This window comes from Urocampus carinirostris, chromosome 11 (assembly GCF_059441175.1).
Source record: "Urocampus carinirostris isolate Australia breed hairy pipefish chromosome 11, RoL_Ucar_1.0, whole genome shotgun sequence".
Classification (NCBI taxonomy): domain Eukaryota; kingdom Metazoa; phylum Chordata; class Actinopteri; order Syngnathiformes; family Syngnathidae; genus Urocampus; species Urocampus carinirostris.
The window spans coordinates 41834971-41853473 of NC_142359.1; the positions used below are offsets into that span (position 1 = coordinate 41834971).

Here is an 18503-nt window from a genome sequence, read left to right on the forward strand (position 1 = left end):
TGTACTGGCTGGCCCACGGTCTGTCCTACCGTGTGGTGTCACGGGTCTTCAGTGTTCCCAGGTCCACCGTACACAGAATTGTCCACCGGGTTGCACAGTTAATATGGAAGAAATTGCCATAGCCATGTTTCAGGCTCTTGAAGACAGACCCACATTTGTATCCCATGCTTTTCTGCATTATGTTCGCATAGATGGGGAGATCCTAGACCCAAATATGGTTGTATCAGAGGACAACATGGACCTGCAGGTGCCAATTCCAGAACTTCCTGACCCAATTGAAACCGCTGGAAATGCCAGAAGAGATCGACTCGCCTCACTGATGTAACAAAGCGCAAGCCCCGCATTATATAGTTAGGTCAACTTGAAAAAAGTTTGTTCCTCTTTTATTTTGGATCTCTATTAGTTATTACTGCAGCAGTCACTATTTGTCCTAAGTTCCACAAAAGTTGATGTACATACTTTACCTGTGCGCCATGTGTATTTGGTATATTGTTTATCTTTATTTTGAGGAACACCTTCTTGGTTTATTTCACAATGATGTGACATACTGTGTGTGAACTGTGTGATTGTTGGACAGAAAACAACTACAAATCACTCTGTTTTAAATAATAATTTACTTTCAGAAAAACAAACTCACAAAATGTAACAAAAATATACCAATAGTTCCATAAAACTGGAAAACAGAAACTTGAACTTTGAGTTCTAATAAAATAAAATATTCTCCTTTTATAAAACAAAGGGAAACATTGCAGATATGTCACTGTTCTGGCATTTTGTCCACAAGCTTCCCAAAAAGGATCAGGAACTGCTCAGTTTCGGCCTCAGTTTATTCAGTCCTTTTCTGCACTCTGGCAGACTCCTCTTTCAAAAAGTCAAGGAGTGTATCGTGCTTCCTTTTTTTCCTGGGTGATTTGGGGTTTGGCGCCTGAATGGAAGATGCAGACGACGTGCCCGGTGGTGTGGATGGTGTGGTAGCTCTGATGGTGGCCAGCTCTTCCACGGGACGTTCTACATTGGCCTTTCAGAGTAACATGACACTGTACCATATTGTGTATGTATTTGAAACAGGATATACATGACAACAGCTCACGGGTTAGGATGATATACAGTGCATCCGAAAAGTATTTACAGCGCTTCACTTTTTCCACATTTTGTTATGTTACAGCCTCATTCCAAATTGTATTAATTTAATCTCTTATCTCAAAATTCTACACAAAATACTCCATTATGACAATGTGATTTTTTATTTTTTTTTTTTACTTTTTTTGAATTTATTAAAAATAGAAAACTAAGAAATCACATTTACATAAGTATTCACAGCCTTTGCTTAATACTTTGTTGATCCACCTTTGGCAGCAAATACAGCCTCAAGTATTTTTGAATATGATCCCACAAGTTTAGCACACCTATCTTTAGGCAGTTTTGCCCATTCTTCTTTGCTATAAGTCTCAAGCTCAATCAGGTTGGATGGGAGACGTTTGTGCGCAGCCTTTTTTAGATCTCTCCAGAGATGTTCGATCGGATTCAAGTCTGGACTCTGGCTGGGTCAATCCGGGACATTCACGGAGTGGTTCTGAAGCCAATCTTTTGAGATCTTGGCTGTGTGCTTTGGGTCGTTGTCCTGCTGAAAAATGAACCTCCGCCCCAGCCTGAGGTCAAGAGCGCTCTGGAGCAGGTTTTCATCCAGGATATCTCTATATATTGCTGCATTCATTTTTCCTCCTATCCTGACTAGTCTGCCAGTTCCTGCTGCTGAAAAACATCGCCAAAGCATGATGCTGCCACCACCATGCTTCACTGTAGGGATGGTATTGACCTGGTTTCCTCCAAACATGGCGCCTGGCATTCACACCAAAGAGTTCAATCTTTGTCTCATCAGACCAGAGAATTTTGTTTCTCATGGTCTGAGAGTCATTCAGGTGCTTTTTGGCCAATTCCAGACGGGCTTCCATGTTCCTTTTACGAAGGAGTGGCTTTCATCTGGCCACTCTACCATACAGGCCTGATTGGTGGATTGCTGCAGAGATGGTTGTCCTTCTGGAATGCTCTCCTCTCTCCACAGAGGAACACTGGAGCTCTGACAGAGTGACCATCGGGTTCTTGGTCACCTCCCTGACTAAGGCCCTTCTTCCCCGATCGCTCAGTTTAGAAGGCCGGCCAGCTCTAGGAAGAGTCCTGGTGGTTCCAAATGTCTTCGATTTACGAATAATGGAGGCCACTGTGCTCATTGGGACCTGCAAAGCAGCAGAAATATTTCTGTGTCCTTCCCCAGATTTGTGCCTCAAGACAATCCTGTCTCGCAGGTATACAGACAGTTCTTTTGACTTCATGCTTGGTGTTTGTGCTCTGACATGCACACTCAACTCTGGGACCTTATATAGACAGGTGTGTGCCTTTCCAAATCATGTCCAATCAACTGAATTTACTGCAGGTGGACTCCAATTAAGCTGTAGAAAGATCTCAAGGATGATCAGTGGAAAATTTTAAAGAAAAACAACCCATTTGGTCGTTTTTGTCCCTACTAATTCATCTAAGGGTTAAAAAAATACATTAAGGTGTCACAGACCAGAAACGGACACAGGACCCAAAAGTGCTCGTTTTCTTAGTTTTTATTAATAAATAGGGAGAGCAGGGCTTGCTTCCACGATCCGATGGTTGACAGACAAGAGAAGCAGGAGATGCGGAAGTGGCACTTCCATGTCTAGCGAGGAGGGTCGAAGACAGGCGGGAATTACAAGTCGCTAGCCGGGACTGGAGAGCAGGGGCGGTGTCAAGTTCGGAAACTGGGTCGGCAACAGGAGGCAGGCAGGTAACTGGGCAAAACAGATCGGATAACAGGCAGGCAGAACGGGGCAGAGTCAGGTCCGGAAACAGGTTGGCAACGAGGATCAGGCAGAGAAAAAAAGGGCGGGAACAGAGTCTGATGTAAGAGCTTACCGAGCTGGGGGCAACGGTTTGCATAACGGTCTGACAGGGATCTCTTGGAAGTCGGGCGTTTAAAAAGGGTACATCAGCCAATCAGCTGTCCGGGCTGTTGGCGCCAATTAAGCAGTCGCAAGTGCTCTGAATCGGCAATCATGACATAAGGCCATGGTTAGAGGTCAATAAATCTGAAAACCAGAGGTTGAATTTAGTTTATCAGATCATTCCATGTTTTGTCCGTTATACAGCCAATCAGTCCGTCATTTAATATGGTTGTTTTTTACTGTTGTCTACAATAGCAAATTCAAAAACCTGAATGATATTTATTGAATTTTGAAAAGTAGGGGGGTCCTTTGAGAATCGCTACGATTATCTTCATCCTGCACTTGTCTGTAACTTTTCAACACAATTCTACCAGGTTTTTGGGCAATGATCTCAGTGGCTGGTATAAAAAACCTTTACCCAGGCGTTGAAAATGAACAAAAGACTGAAATGACCACCATTTTGCCGAAACCTTCCACCGTGATTCTTTTATTGCTTTGCACTCCAAGAACAGAGTCACTTGACCACTTAGCTCTCGGGTGGCAAACATAGTCTGGTCTGCATTTCTAACCCCAAGGCCAACAAGCTTATGCAATTGTGCTGCAAATGTAGGATAGGAACATTCCTGTCCAACCTGTCCACGCTTATGGGACGGCCACTCTGAAACACAATAGATAAGATAAACAATTTAGACATAAATCTGGGCATAGAAAAGAAAAAGACAGCTTTTACTGTGATGTATGCATCATGAAAAAAATGACCTTTTTGTATACCTAATGACAACTCTTTTGAATTAAATTCCTTATGAACTAAGGTGTTTGGGTCGCACAGGGAAGTTTGGTAACGATATGTCAGCTCAAGGGTCAGGTGGACTGTTCTTTTTTACTTTTCATCGTGTCACACGTTAAAGACCCCTACTATATGTCATAAAATGGCATTAAGATACCAACAAGTAGGTTGTCATTTATGTCTACACATGCTCATAGGGTACTATGTGAACGTGGGTTGTACGCTAACCCTCACTGTATTTGATCAACTGCGTCATCTTTCTAATGAGTGGACGTACCTTGTAAAGATGAATCATCGCTACATAGCACTGAAGCTGTCTTCAATTTAGCGCATTTCTCCTACGTTGATTGGAGAAACAGAAAAGGTGATGAGTCGTCAGGCGATCGGTAATAACACAGCTGTAGCGGTCATTTTCAATGTTGCACGGACTCTCCAACTGCCACACCATAGGTTGAGACTCGAGTTGTTTACATGTGACGTAGGCTAATACGTCACTGAGGTCTACAGCCAATTAGTATTACGGCCATCTAATGGACTGGGGTGGAACCTTGCAAGTGCCTTCCAATTTCTTAGGCGACAATCTTCACTTGCACACCTCTCACTTGAGGGGTCTTCCTTATGGAGGGACCTCACTGGAGGGTTCTCAGGGCCAAGTGAGAGGAATGGGATTGGGCTGAAGACCGTTAAAAAACAGCCTATAACCTCAAGGAATGGACTAATGCCAACTTTGCCACCACCAAAAAACAGGCCAGGAACCATCAGCAGTAAAGAAAGCTTTCCAGAGTTGACCAATCCGTGAACTGTGAAACACCTCAATGAAAATTTTGGGACTTTACTTGGACAATTTTAAAGGAGATAAACACAAACCAATTTAAAAGTTCTGTTTTGGGACCAAGTCATGTTTAAAATGGACCAGATCACATTTAACGCGGTTCTGGATGGGTACTAGCTGAAGCGCCACAGAAAAAAATAAAGTAATGGGAATATTGCTTCTTGCAAACGTTTTCATTGTTAAAATTCTACATCCCACTCACAGTTACTTATCCACTTATCCATATGGATTATTTTTAAATCACTAGGATTCCATCACGGGTGATGAGCAGTGGGGGTAACATTTCTTCCCATAAAATATTTTGCGGTTTAAATAAACCATTTGTGGAGATCAAATGGGAAAGCACCACTAATAAATAACTCATCAACATGGTTGTAAACCCTTGTTCTTGTGCTTAAGCGACACATCAATTAAACATCAAGCGTGTGCAAGGGTCTATTTATTATCAAGGTGCTCAGGCCTTTAAGGATCATCATACATAAACATTATTGGTGAACAATACACAAAAACTTCTCTCTGTTCCCTAGAGCTTATTTCTATGCTCTGAATTCACCTTTTGTTTGTTTGCATGAGTAAAATAAATGCAAGAACCCCTCAAAGTGTTTTTTTTTTTAATTCTGTCCTTGAGCAGGAAAAGAGAAAAAAAAGTAGAGTGCAGATTGTTTCATTACCACCTACCCCCCACCCCTTCCCGCTTCCTCATGGTTCCTGGGTTACGGCCAATCAGGCCTATGAGATGCAACAAAACACAACAAAAACTGGGCAGGCAGGTAGTTAACGGTGGGAGGAATTGTTTTCTCTCCCACTGACAAGAACAAAGATGAAGACGATCTCCAGAGGTTGTAGTTTCTAACTCTGTGTTCTCGAATCCACAATTAAACTCTACTGCAATTTCCAAGTAGTTTGCGGTTCCTGAGGGAGCTCGCAATGCAAAGTATTGATCATAACACCTGCAAAACGCTGTATTGTGTAATTGAAAAAGGTTAAAACAATTATTTTGCAGAACTCTTATTATGGTGTTAAAATGTATTTAATCATCTACAGCAGGGAGGTCTTGACAAACAAACTCAAATTTCCGATGTCAAAATATTAAAATATCATGAAAAAGTATACTTTTAGGCTACTCAACTAATTAGCAATATTGGGATAGTAAAAGGCTTGCAATTTTGACTAAATTTGTAATGTGTGTCATTTATCTAATATTTTTTGCCTTACAGAAAACAAAAAACTTTAGCACAAAAAAAAACATTTCTTGCATGTTCTTGTACACTAGAATAACTAATTAAATAAATACAAAAAATTTAAATCAAATATACGAATAAGGTAATTTTTTCAGTAAAGGGACTTCTAAAAAGGTAGGCGATTATTGTAATCACTCTTTTATTGCTGTTAATGGCAACCAGAACCCCCTGCAATACGCAAGAATCTGTGGAGTAGCCAATAACAATTAACATGCGCTGTGCCAACCCCTTGCAGCAATAGTCAACTGGAGATAACTGATCACGGCCTATATAGTGCAGTTAATTATAGGCGGGCTTCAGCGACCGAAACCGAAAAAAAAAAAAAATCCCCTGCCGCCCTTTGCTCTTAGCAACAGTCTATAGGGAATAATCAATACCTGTCAAACTTAACCAATTGCTCCTCTTATTAATAATTGCAATTTCCCTTTTAAGCGATTATAACCTTACAAAAACAACACGGCACCTATTTACTCACAGCAAGAAAGACTATGTAGAATCAAAACAAAGCAAATTTGATTTTATTTACCAAATGAAAAACACAAACAATTCTTTCAGCATCTTTATTAACCCTTCCCCCACTTTCATATTTGTTATATATGCACTTAATATTCAATTTCCCCCTACGTTCCCGTCTGGAGCATTCGCTCTAAAAATGCTGGTCTACTAGTGAGCCAAGAAGAGATCCGCAGGTTTGAGAGCGTTCTCCATTCGGACCCCGGTGCTGTGGAATGCTCTGCCCTCTGAGATTCAATCTGCAAGATTTGAAATAAGGGGATGGTGTAATAATAGACTGTAGTTTGTAATGATAGTCTGTGGTCTGTGCAGCCCTTTGAGATTCCTTGTGATGAAGGGCTATACAAACAAACATGACTTGACATGACTTGCAGTACATTTTGTGTTGTTTATTATACTCATCTCATCTCATGAGCTGCACTGCTTATCCTCAGTAGGGTCGCAGGGGTGCTGGAGCCCATCCCAGCAATCATCGGGCAGTGGACACCCTGAACTGGTTGCCAGCCAATCACAGGGCACACAGGGACAGAATACTCTCTCGCTCGTTCACACCTAGGGACAATTTGGACCAGCCAATCCACCTGAAATGCATGTCTTTGGAATGTGGGAGGAAACCGGAGTGCCCGGAGGAAACCCACGCAAGCACGGGGAGAACATACAAACTCCGCACAGGAAGTCCGGTAGCTGGATTTTAACCCACACAAGAGGTTCCCAAGGTCTTAGAACTGTGCTGCACACGCGCTAACCACTGCTCCACCGTGCTGCCCATATATATATATATATATATATATATATATATATATATATATATATATATATATATATATATATATATATATATATATATATATATATATATATATATATATATATATATATATATTGTGCGGCACAGTTCATGTCATGGGAACCTGTCGTGGGTTCAAATCCAGCTCCAGACATCCTGTGCGGAGTTTGTATGTTCTCCCCGTGCTTGCGTGGGTTTCCTCCGGGCACTCCGGTTTCCTCCCACAATCCAAAAACATGCATTTCAGGTGAATTGGCCGGTCCAAATTGTCCCTAGGTGGAATGAGCGAATGAGTTGTCTGTCCCTGTGTGCCCTGCGATTGGCTGGCAACCAGTTCAGGGTGTCCCCTGCCCAGTGCCCGGAGATGGCTGGGATGGGCTCCAGCCCCCCCGCGACCCTAATGAGGATAAGCGGTACGGCTAATGAGATGAGATGAGATTATGGACCTCATAACAAGTGCTTTAAACGTCTCCACCTTTTTTGCATGGTCGTGCCAAGTGCGAACTCACAAAGTTAGGGGGATAAGCCTCATTTAACACTACAAACTCATTTGGTTTTAACCAGGTCTAACAAAGGCCAATAAGGTTAAGACTGTGTTCATTAATGAGGTCATTGACAAGTAAAGCTTTGGAGGCTAGTGATCTAATATTCAGAAGGCCAAGCTTCAGCACTGTGGACTGAGCTGAACCCTTTCCAGAGTTTTGAACCTTAATGGCAACCTTAGTGGTAACCTCTACAGGATTATACTGCCGGTCCCGGGTCCTGTGCCTGGCATGACGGCAGATGCGGCCCGAATTCCATACCACAGGAATGTAGTTGACAGGTGGATCAGCAGGATGACTAGTGGTAGAAAATAATGTTATTTCTTCTCCCTCCTCACCTAACAAGGGAGAATCAGAGGTAAGAATCACAGAAGAAGATGCTATAGAAGAGTACAGATCAGGGTGTGTGGTGCCGGCAATGGAACACTGTAAACTACAAAAACTATGTGAATTGCGTGAATCTAGCATAGCGCTAGTTAGCTCTAGCATTACAGACTCCACACCCGCCGTTACAGGTTCACTAATCACCTTTGACCTGGCCTGCACTAGTGCACCCTGTCATGGAAGGCTTCAACAGTAATCTATATTTTTAGAAAGAGTGAGAGCACCTAACCAGTCAGGGTGAAGGCCGTCTCTCCTCAGCAAGTCAGGTCGGCCCCAGAAAGCAGGCCAGTTATCCACATACCTAAATCCCTGCTGACTACAGAAACTTGCCAGCCACCGGTTAAGCGAGACTAGTCTGCTAAACCTCTCATCATTGCCTCTTGCAGGCAAGGGGCCAGAAAAAATTACTCGATGCCGACTCATCTTGCTAGCGAGATAACAGGTCCTAGCAATATGTTTCTTTGTAATCTCAGATTGACTCATTTTAGTATCAATAGAGCCGACGTGAATGACTATATCAGTGTAGCTATCCCTGTCCTGATGTCTAGATTTGCATGTCAGCTCCCTCAAATTAGCCTCAATGTCGGGTGCTCTGGCCCCAGAAATACACATAACCGTGGCTGGGGTGCTAAGCTTTAAGTTGGCGGCAGTGGCTCAGGAGGTAGAGCGCTCGTCTTGGGATCAAGGCAACCCAGTTTGAATCTCGGCTCGTCCGTGTTACATGTCGAATTGTCCTTGGGTAAGACACTGAACCCCTAATACCCCCAATAAGCAGGTTACCGCCTTACATGGCTGCAAGGCCGCTATTGGGAAATGTGGAGCACATTGTAAAGTGCTTTGGGAAGTCATTGACTTGAAAAACGCTATATAAATGCAGATCATTTCATTTCATTTCAGGTTACGGGTCACCTATGACTTGAGTGCGGGAGCCAGTAGACCGGGGTGGATTGTGACTAGCTAGGGGACTGAATTTATTATGTGTCTGAATTGGCTCACCGCGATTAGCATGCCGTTTAGGGCTAGTGCTAACCGGACTAGCAGGTTCGCTACAACCCACGCTAGCAGTGGTGTCCGCGGCACCCAAAATTTTCCTTTTAAACTGCTCTAGCTCACGGACACGTCCCTCTAGAAGGGCTACTTGCCTACGGAAGCGGGAGCAACATTTACAACAACCCATACTCACTTATGAGCAGTTGGAAGCCGAACAGCGTCTTAGCAGCCGTGGGAGGGGTTGCCCTTCACCAGCGATCGGCAGCAGCGCGACTGTAAAACAATTATGCGCGGCACTTACCTTATGCCAATCGTCCGAGATACTTACCTGAGACTTTTCAACTGTTCGGAATAAAAAATCTCAGTCCAGGATTCTGCTACAGTAGCAATCTGAATCGATCTCGTAGTCGCGACGACGTGAGCAACACAAAAACTCCCGCGGATGTCTTAAAGTAAATAGTAGATAACAAAAACAACAATGAATTGTTATCATTTTTTACCACCTTTTCCTTTTTCTCCTTGTTGTCTTTTACCCCTTTTCCATTTTCTTTATTCCTCCTTTTCTTTATTTGCAAAATGCTTGGCAAAAAAAAAGAAAGAAAACAAAGCACAGTAAAGCAACAGCTAGTGACCAAATAATACACATTGTCTGTCTGCCTGCCTGGCTCGTCTCTCCGCCTGCACGTCCGCCTGCCTGGGTTATCCGTCGACCTGCACGTCTGCCTGCCTAAGTCTTCTATCTGCCTGCACATCCACCTGCCCAAGTTGTCCATCTGCCTGCCCAACTCGTCAGTCTGCCCACCGGTCGATCCGCCTGACCCGACGCCCGTCGGCCCTCCAGGCACGACGCCCATCTGCCGGCCTGCGATACCTGCCTGCCCGCTCAGCCTCTTCAGGGTCGAGCTTTTGCCACGCCTTCAGAGGCTGGAGTGGGGCCACCTTCCTCTGGGGCATCAGACCATTCTGGAGAGCACTGAGTTTTGTTTTTTGGGACTTCTGGAGCTGTCCCTTGAGGGGAGGTTCTGTCACAGTTGCCATGGCGCCCAATTGGCCCCGCCCATGTGGCGCCAGCTGCGGCTCATTGAGAGATTGGCTTTCTGTCTATTTTAAGCTCAGCGCTCTCACGCTTCCTTTGTCAGCCGTCAATGAACTTCTGCCCCGCAAGACGTGGGTTTCGACTCGGTCCTGTCCCCGTTGGTATTTCCTGTACGGCATTGTTCCCGTTTATTTTGTCCTGTTTAATATCGGTTTACAGTTTAGTTGCCATCTATTTTTGTCCTGTTCTTTATTTTCTCCAGTTTTCGTTCCCGTCTAGTTCGTCCTGTTTATTTTCAATATCCTGATTCATTATCTATCCTGTTTGTCCCGTCCTGTCTGGTTTCGACCCCTTCTTTCCGAAATCAACTCGGGCAATTGGAATTGTTTTCGTCGGTCTCTGGCTTCCTGTCTTTCCACACCAGAGCGCTGCCTAATGTGCATGACTCCTCATTTCCCGTAAAACAACAGGCTTGTGACAGAATGTCACGCGTTTGGGTCCTGATCTTGTATCCCCATACACTAGCACTGATCTAAAACGTTATAAGTCTGGATGCTTATGGGTTCCTCGAAGCTGTGCTTCGTTTGGCCGAGAAATGTCCCCCTTGTGTTAGTAAAGCAACTTTGTAGCTGAATTTTGGGGGAATGTAATCAAACTGTAAAACACGGTGCATTTGCACCTTGTATAAAAATGACTTTTCTCAAGTTTTCTCTTCCTAAAGTTCATCTATATTTTCCGTTGATAATTTGGCGGTTCATTTCGGCATAACCAGCTTTATAGGAGAGCACATAACAGTTTTTAATACATGTGATATTCAAAAGACTACTGATTTGAATCCCTGGTTAATCAGATAAAAAGCAGCTCATTGACTTGGTAAGAAATGGCAACGGTAAGAAACCAACAATGCTTGTCAGCAATAGGTGACTTTTTATATTGAATGTCTTTGACGTGACTTATACCTACTTAACATATGATTGTCCGGAAAAACATCAATCGTACCCTGTAAAAATGTTTGCTGATAATTGTGGATTATTATATTATTAAGACTTACTTGAGAGCTGCCAGTCTGCCAGTGTGGTGCCTTGGCACCCGTTCCACCGTTTGACTGCAGATAAACAATGCTGTCTTCTGCCCTCATCAAAAGGAATAAAATTCCAAATCGGGGTGACAAGTTTGCCCATAGCACAGGATTTAATCACCATTGTAAAAAGTGGTGGTTCCATAATTTTGTGGTGGTTATTGGTATTTGTTTTATCTCAACTACCTATTCAACAGCCATGCGCTCAAGGGCCATCCGTCATGGCTCTCATTCTGCTACAGAAGGCAACGTGATGTCACGTGCAAAGGGGCTATATTAAAACACAAAATTCATTCTCGTGAATAAGAGAGGCGGCTGTTCTTTTCACCTCGAATTACACACCGGCAACACCTCGGTGGCACATTTTAGTAACTTTTGTGTGTGCGATTGTGTTTGTACGTCTGCATCCACCGTGAGGCCCCGGGGTCACAAGCAGCTTGGTGACGGTGCAGATGGGATAACATATGACATGTGAGTGATGATGTGTGTGCGTTTCGGTCTCAGGCCATCTGGGCTCCCCTGATGACAAGCTAGGGCTCCCGATGCTCTTGAATTTTCCCGCGGGGGAGCCGCCAGGATGGGGAGAGGCGGTTTTGTTTACCTTCGGCAATCCAGCCAACCTTCTATTCCGTCACGTGAGCATACTGCTACCATATTGAAGAGAAGTGAATTTCTAATCATTAACGTGTAGAATACAACACACTCAATGGAGGTGATAAGAAATTGATGATGAGAGCAGGGAACATGTATATACAATGAGTCATTTGTTTTTGCTGTTTATGGAGAGAAAAGTCACATGCAAACAATAAAAAAGTAGCATCACACTTACATAAATAGCTTATATAATCCCAAAACTTACCTCTTGATGATGAATTTTAATTACCAACTAAGATAATACAACTGTAACAAAATAACAACTATAGATCTACAAATAATAACACACAACACTAATTGCACTTGAAGTGTTAGTTTTATTCTCATACAAAAGTAAACCAAAATGAAGAGAAGAATGAAAAAAAATGAAAATGGGAGGCATTCTCCTTTTAGTGTTAAAAAGCAATTTAGATAGCAGCCGGCTAGTTGTGCACTAGCATTAGGTGTCCTCGAATTATGACAGATAGCCGCAATGAATAAAATAAGACCGTCCCAAATGTAGCGGTTTCCCACAAGTTGTTGCTCCAAGACATCTGTTTCATTGCTAGTGGACCAGGCATTGGTAAGATACAGGGTCCGCATCGGTGGTAGTTAGCGTAGCCGTTGGCAGTAAGCAGGACCAGCAGCATCGCTCTTGCCTTCTCCCAGAGGCCGCCCAAGTTGCTTATCGGACTTGATTATAATCCAGCAAATCACCTGCTGGTGATCACTATTTCGTGCTCGCTTCTGCTTTTCCTTAGATACCAATTTGTTTGATTTATTTCTTTTCAATGTAATGAGCTGCTAAGAACTAGCGGTCGTGTTGCCTCCTATAATCTTTACAGTCCGCCTGCTGTTTGAATGACAGCTTAAACCAGCCTATCAAGGAAAACTAAAATAAAAAATATATTAAACGGTTATATTTTTTCAGTGTAAAAGTTCTCATTTGACTTCACAAAGCTTTGATTTTCTTTTTCAAAATCACTGAATTTTCACATTACCGTATTTTCCGCACTATAAGGCGCACCGGGTTATAGGGCGCACCCCGAAAAAATAGTTTTTGGTCCTATTTTTGACATACATAAGACGCACCGGATTATAAGGCGCTACAATGGGAACGTCGACAAAACAGTCAGATAGTTCAGTCCAACTTATTACCCCCTTAACATTCCGAAAGCTTGCAAAGACGCAAATACGTGTCGAGAACATGTGCGGATGTGGTGTCCGTACGATGTCACTCAAATGCATCGTTCCATCATTCGGAAGGTTAAAGTCTTGGGATTCAAGAAATGCCAACCATTCCTTAATATCTATTTTCTTTTTTGCTCGCAACTTTACTGTGCATATGACAATAAACACTTGGAATTGAGTTTAATTTAAAAATAGACACTCCATTCCATCCATTATCTGCACCGCTTATCACAGAAACATCGAGTTCAGTCTGAAACAAGATACAGGGACAATATAAAATCCGGAGTAGCTCACCGAAGTTGTTGTGTTCATAATAATGTGCAGCCAATGTCCTCTTATATCCGTGAGGTTAGTAAATCCAGGAGAATACAATATTTACAAATACAGAATAGAAAAAAATTCTTTATCTATGCCGTCAGCCACATGCTATACACATTCATGTTTTTCGGCCAATTGCGGCTTTGTTTCGCCGTTTAAGCCAATGCCAGCCTGAAAATGATAAAAAGGATCCGCCCCTTGACCTCCGAATAACTTTAGCCAATAGTGATCGATTCAACTGATGATTGACACATCTTTTTCGGCCAATTGCAGGCTTTGTTTGCCATTCAAGCCAATGCCAGCCTGTAAATGATAAAAAGGATAAGCCTCTTGACCTCCGAATAACTTTAGCCAATAGTGATCGTTTCAAATGATGATTGACACATCTTTTTCGGCCAATTGCAGGCTTTGTTTGCCGTTCAAGCCAATGCCAGCCTGAAAATAATAAAAAGGATCCGCCCCTTGACCTCCGAATAACTTTAGCCAATATTGATCGATTCAAATGATGATTGACACATTGGTTAGCCAATGAAACGCCGGTAAATAAATCCCAGCATTCACCGCGTACTACTTGGCGTTCTGGGGAAAATCTAGTCGGCGGCTGCAAGTTAGTTGGAAAACTTTGCAATTTTAAAATTGATCCATAAATAAGGCGCACTGTATTATAAGGTGCATGGTCAGCTTTTGAAAAAAATAAAGGCTTTTAGGTGCGCCTTATAGTGCGGAAAATACGGTATATTAAAAAAAAAATTGATACATTTAATATTAAAGAATTAGTGCGCTAAGAAAGTCATGCTATCCAGTAATTTTTTTCTCGTTGCATGGAATTTTTTCAGAGGAATATTACCTCTATTGATGATTTTATTGAAGCAAAGTAGCATATAGACTTCATTTATAGGTCACGGTAGGACAATAAAAACTAGCTATTTTTCTATGCTAAAGTTTACATATTGATTTCTTGCCTGGCCGATGAAAAGGTTGATAAGATCTAGGTTGTGCAATAAAAGACACCAACCTCATGGCACGTCACTGAAAGAAAAGTTGGAGATATGACAGTTAAACTCAATCGATCAATACTAGCATGGTTTTAGCATTAGTACTCAATACTCCAACTCAATACAACATTTTATTTATATCTGTACATTCAACTGTGCGGGTCAGATGTATCGACATTTCGTTCTGTATACACGTGTACTAGAATGACAATAAAGTAGATCTGAATCTGAATCTGAAAAATACTAGTTGATGCACTTGAAATTTTTGGATTGAGCATGAAAGTATCTGGGAGAATTGCTTGCTAGCGGCAGGTTTATTTGATCATGATTCTTTTGAGATTTTTACATCGTGGACAGAGATGTTTTTTCATGCATGTTACCAGTGTTTCCGTGGATGTGTCCTATAAATGGATTTTGGTCTCCACTCTCAATGTTCTTTTTCTATTAAAAAGAACAGAGCCAAAATGTTTTTTTGAACCGAGTCGCCTCCAACGTACACATGGAAATTAATTATGCTTTCCTTGCCAAGCTGATGGGAAAATAGGTCAAACGCGCTGGCATCTAAGCATGTTAGCTTCAGCTTGAATATTTGACAAATATATATTTAATTGTCTATCGCAGATTGGCACAATACCCTCCAACACGCTAAGCTAATTAAGACATGGAAGGGAGCCCGTTTATTCGACAGCGAGGTGCTAGTGTTGTGGTATAACCGGGGGATTTGATCGTGTTTTTGAAACTTTTCATTGTAAACTTGAGTCCCTGTCGTTGAACTATTTAGGGGATCGTGATCAACTTTGCTTTTTATATCACCTCCAAGTACAGTCGTACCTCAACTTACCAATTCAATCTGATGGGGAAGTAAATTTGTAACCTGAAAAATTTGTAAGTAGAGACGCCTGTAAATTCGCTAATCCGTTCCAAGAAATGCAAAAGTATGATTTTTTTTTAAAATAAATCATAATAAAAGCACCAGAACATGAAACATGAAATGATACATTTTAAAATTACAATACAACAAAAAAAATGAGAGGCACTCCATGCCCTTACAAAATGTTGTATTTTCCCTTACAAAATACAAAATAATTTCACACCATATTTTTTTTTCTTAATAGTGTTTATTTATGTAGTTTAACATGTTATATTGCACATGTGTTTCGTTATATCATATATGTAGTCAATTAACATTTTGTTATGAGATACTGAGTTGCTCAACATGAATTTCAAAAATTAAGTAGCTTGAGCGTTCACTCTAGAAGGAAAAAAATACATGCAAATGTAATTAAGTAGAATAATACATTTTCCTATTCAAATTATTAATTAATTTTCTGCATTAAATTATTGTTGGTAATATACTGATTAAAGGGATAACCACAAACCTTTTTCATTTTCTCCTTGTATACTTCCTTATTTTCTTAACTTTTTTATGCAACAATAATGATTCGTAATATAATGCATCAAAGCAAGTGCGCCGTTTGAGAGCCGGCTCTCTTTAATGAGTTGAGCCGAAAAAGCCGGTTGTCTAAAAAGAGACGGCCTTCCTTTCACTACATAACTACCACATGAAATTCGAGGCGGCAGATGCATGTGCACAGTAGTACCAAACCGCTCGCTTCGTTTGCAACGGAAAAAAAACGATCCCGAGATAGAGGCTACTGCGGCGAACTTAATCATTGATGGTTATCTGTCTCCTGATGACTCCCCCCCACCAAACAAGGAGGAACTGGCAAATACCAGCTAAGGATGAATTGTGTTCCGGCTGCTAGCACCATAAAGTTCAGAAGTGAAGCTTCACCGTGATTTGCCGTTTCGTCATAGTCTGTGTATTCCGGATGGTACCCATAATTGACAAATTTGCGTTTTTCTGTAAAGATTTTCTTGTACGTCGTACACGTCTTAAAATGCATAATAAACGTACTTTGAACGGCAAAAACGTACAGGTTGACAGGTATGGGCACACAATATAAAAAACATCAAGGAATAAAAGGAAATAATAAAAATATTCTCTTACTTTTCAACTGGCCCCTTTGGTTACAGGTCTCTCTCAGTGTTATTTGCTGATCCAATGACGTCTGCTTTTGCCGGCTTTTGGCAATCCCTCGGAAATGCCCGAGGCAGACGTCATCATAATGAGCAATAGCCCGACCAGTCAAAACTTTTTCTGGGTGATGAACTTCCACGAATTACGAGACTTTTTGCCAAGATGTCTTTACTTTCGTCTTCGAGCAAATTATTGCTTAGGTCACCGTGTCGCTTGTAATGCATTTTCCCTTAATCCACAGAAGTAACAACCTCTCCATCTCATCGTTCGCAGGCGATCATTTCTCCGAAATGACAGCGATGCCTTTGGAAGGAGCCGTACATTTTAGCGCTTCCTTCTCTTTAATCATTTTGGCGATCGTAGCTGTATTACGGCCATATATTTTGGCGACATGACAAATACGCAAGCCTTTTCATACCATTTAATTATTTCCTGCTTGTTGCAATGTCAAAAAAAAAATCTTTCTTTTCTCCTTGCTGCTCGCTTTATCGTTTCTTTTCTCCTTGCCGCTCACTTTTCTGAATGTTTCATATCGCTAGCATATAGAGGGCTCCGCGCTTTGTGCTAAAAATAGTAACACGGCTTCGTGCCGCCATCTTGGAAGTCTGTCGATTACAAGCGGTGATAGCGAGAGGAGCAAATATTTACTCAGTTTGTCTATTTATTTACTCAACTAGCTTCGTTTGTGTACGGATTTTGTCCATCAACACTATGGAAAACTACGTGGAGAGTTTAGACAAGCAAGCACGCGAGCGATACGCTGCGAAGTTGCATTTTATTGGAAAATTGGATCCCTACAAAATTAAAAACAAGGACTGGACCGATTGGTTGCCGTGTGTGACTTACATCGAACTTGTTAACTATCTTATTTTCCACCCAAGTTGCCAAGATAATACTACACTGAAACTCAAAACGCTATCCCGCCCCCCTCAGCCATTGTAAATTAAAGGTACTAATTATGAGCCTTTCATCTAAACAAAGATTAAAATAAATACAATTGCAAACAGCGCATACTTCATGTTTGTTTGATACATGTGTATGGTGAAGTAGTTATTTAATAATGTTATCCACTGAGAGAGAAGAAATATCTCATCAAAGTGGATGAAATGCACATTTACTATGTATTCTTGGTATATACTTGTTTAAAGTGACAACTTTTTCTTCTTTAAACATAAAACAGAACATTCAATGACACATAATTGTTTTTTATTCAAAAGGAACCACATAGGGGCACATGTTTGTTAAGGCACAACATACGTGAACAATTTTATCTAAATAACAATGTTCATCTCCAGTCTTATTGATGAGATAGTCAATGGGACAATTACCACCAAGGATGGCATACTTCTGTCTTACAGTCCCAATCACTCTCTCGACGTGTATTCTAACATTGGCAATTTTTCTTGTGTTTTCCACTTCCGTTGCTGAGAGTTGATCTTTTCCTCTCTTAAAGGCTGGAAACAGCACCTCCGCACCTACGAGTCCAACAAGTTCTCGAATGTCAAATCCACGATCTGCTAAAATTACATCACCATGAACAATGATTTTCATAAAGTTGCAGTTAGCAGCAAGATGTTTGTCACTAACCCTGCCTCCCCAGCCACGTGAAATAAAACTGACAGTTCCTTGTGGCGTCACAGCAATTAAATATTTGGCAGTGTTATGGTGTTTGTATGATGACCATGATTGGGCTCTTGCTGTCATGTTTGAAGGTCCGTCAATAAATATTTCGAAACAGTCAATGATGCATGTTATTTTCCTTCGAAAATACTTCCTGAACACCCTAGGCATAGTGTCTTGTAATTCTTCACGGGATGGCCATCGAACTAAACGATTGGTGTCGACAGATGTACATGAAGTACACATGTCCCATAACCTTTTTAAAATTTATTTCTACATCATAAATAATTCAATTTACCTGTCAGAAAGTGGTCAGAACAAACACGAACACAGTCAAGCTTTGGCAAATTCGACCGGTTGATAGCTGCCAGCCACATTCGTCTTCGCCGTTCACTTTTCTCCTGAGCTTCAATCCCCTGATTGTAAACACACTTCGGAAGTCTAAAGAAGCCCTTCCCACCCTTTTCCCCTCGGCTACAACAGCCAACAATAACGCACGTATTCGGCATTACAATGTAGAATCTAACTGGTTCGCTGAACAATAACAAT

The 18503-nt window shown here is 41.7% G+C and overlaps 1 protein-coding gene across 1 annotated transcript; it reads right to left on the bottom strand.

Moving 5' to 3' along the window:
• Positions 1 to 17540: 17540 nt before the first annotated feature.
• LOC148357408 (uncharacterized) lies at positions 17541 to 18200 on the bottom strand. Its single transcript, XM_088348471.1, has one exon. It carries the CDS (start codon positions 18198 to 18200, stop codon positions 17541 to 17543), a length of 660 nt encoding a protein of 219 aa, XP_088204597.1.
• Between the last annotated feature and the right edge of the window lie 303 nt (positions 18201 to 18503).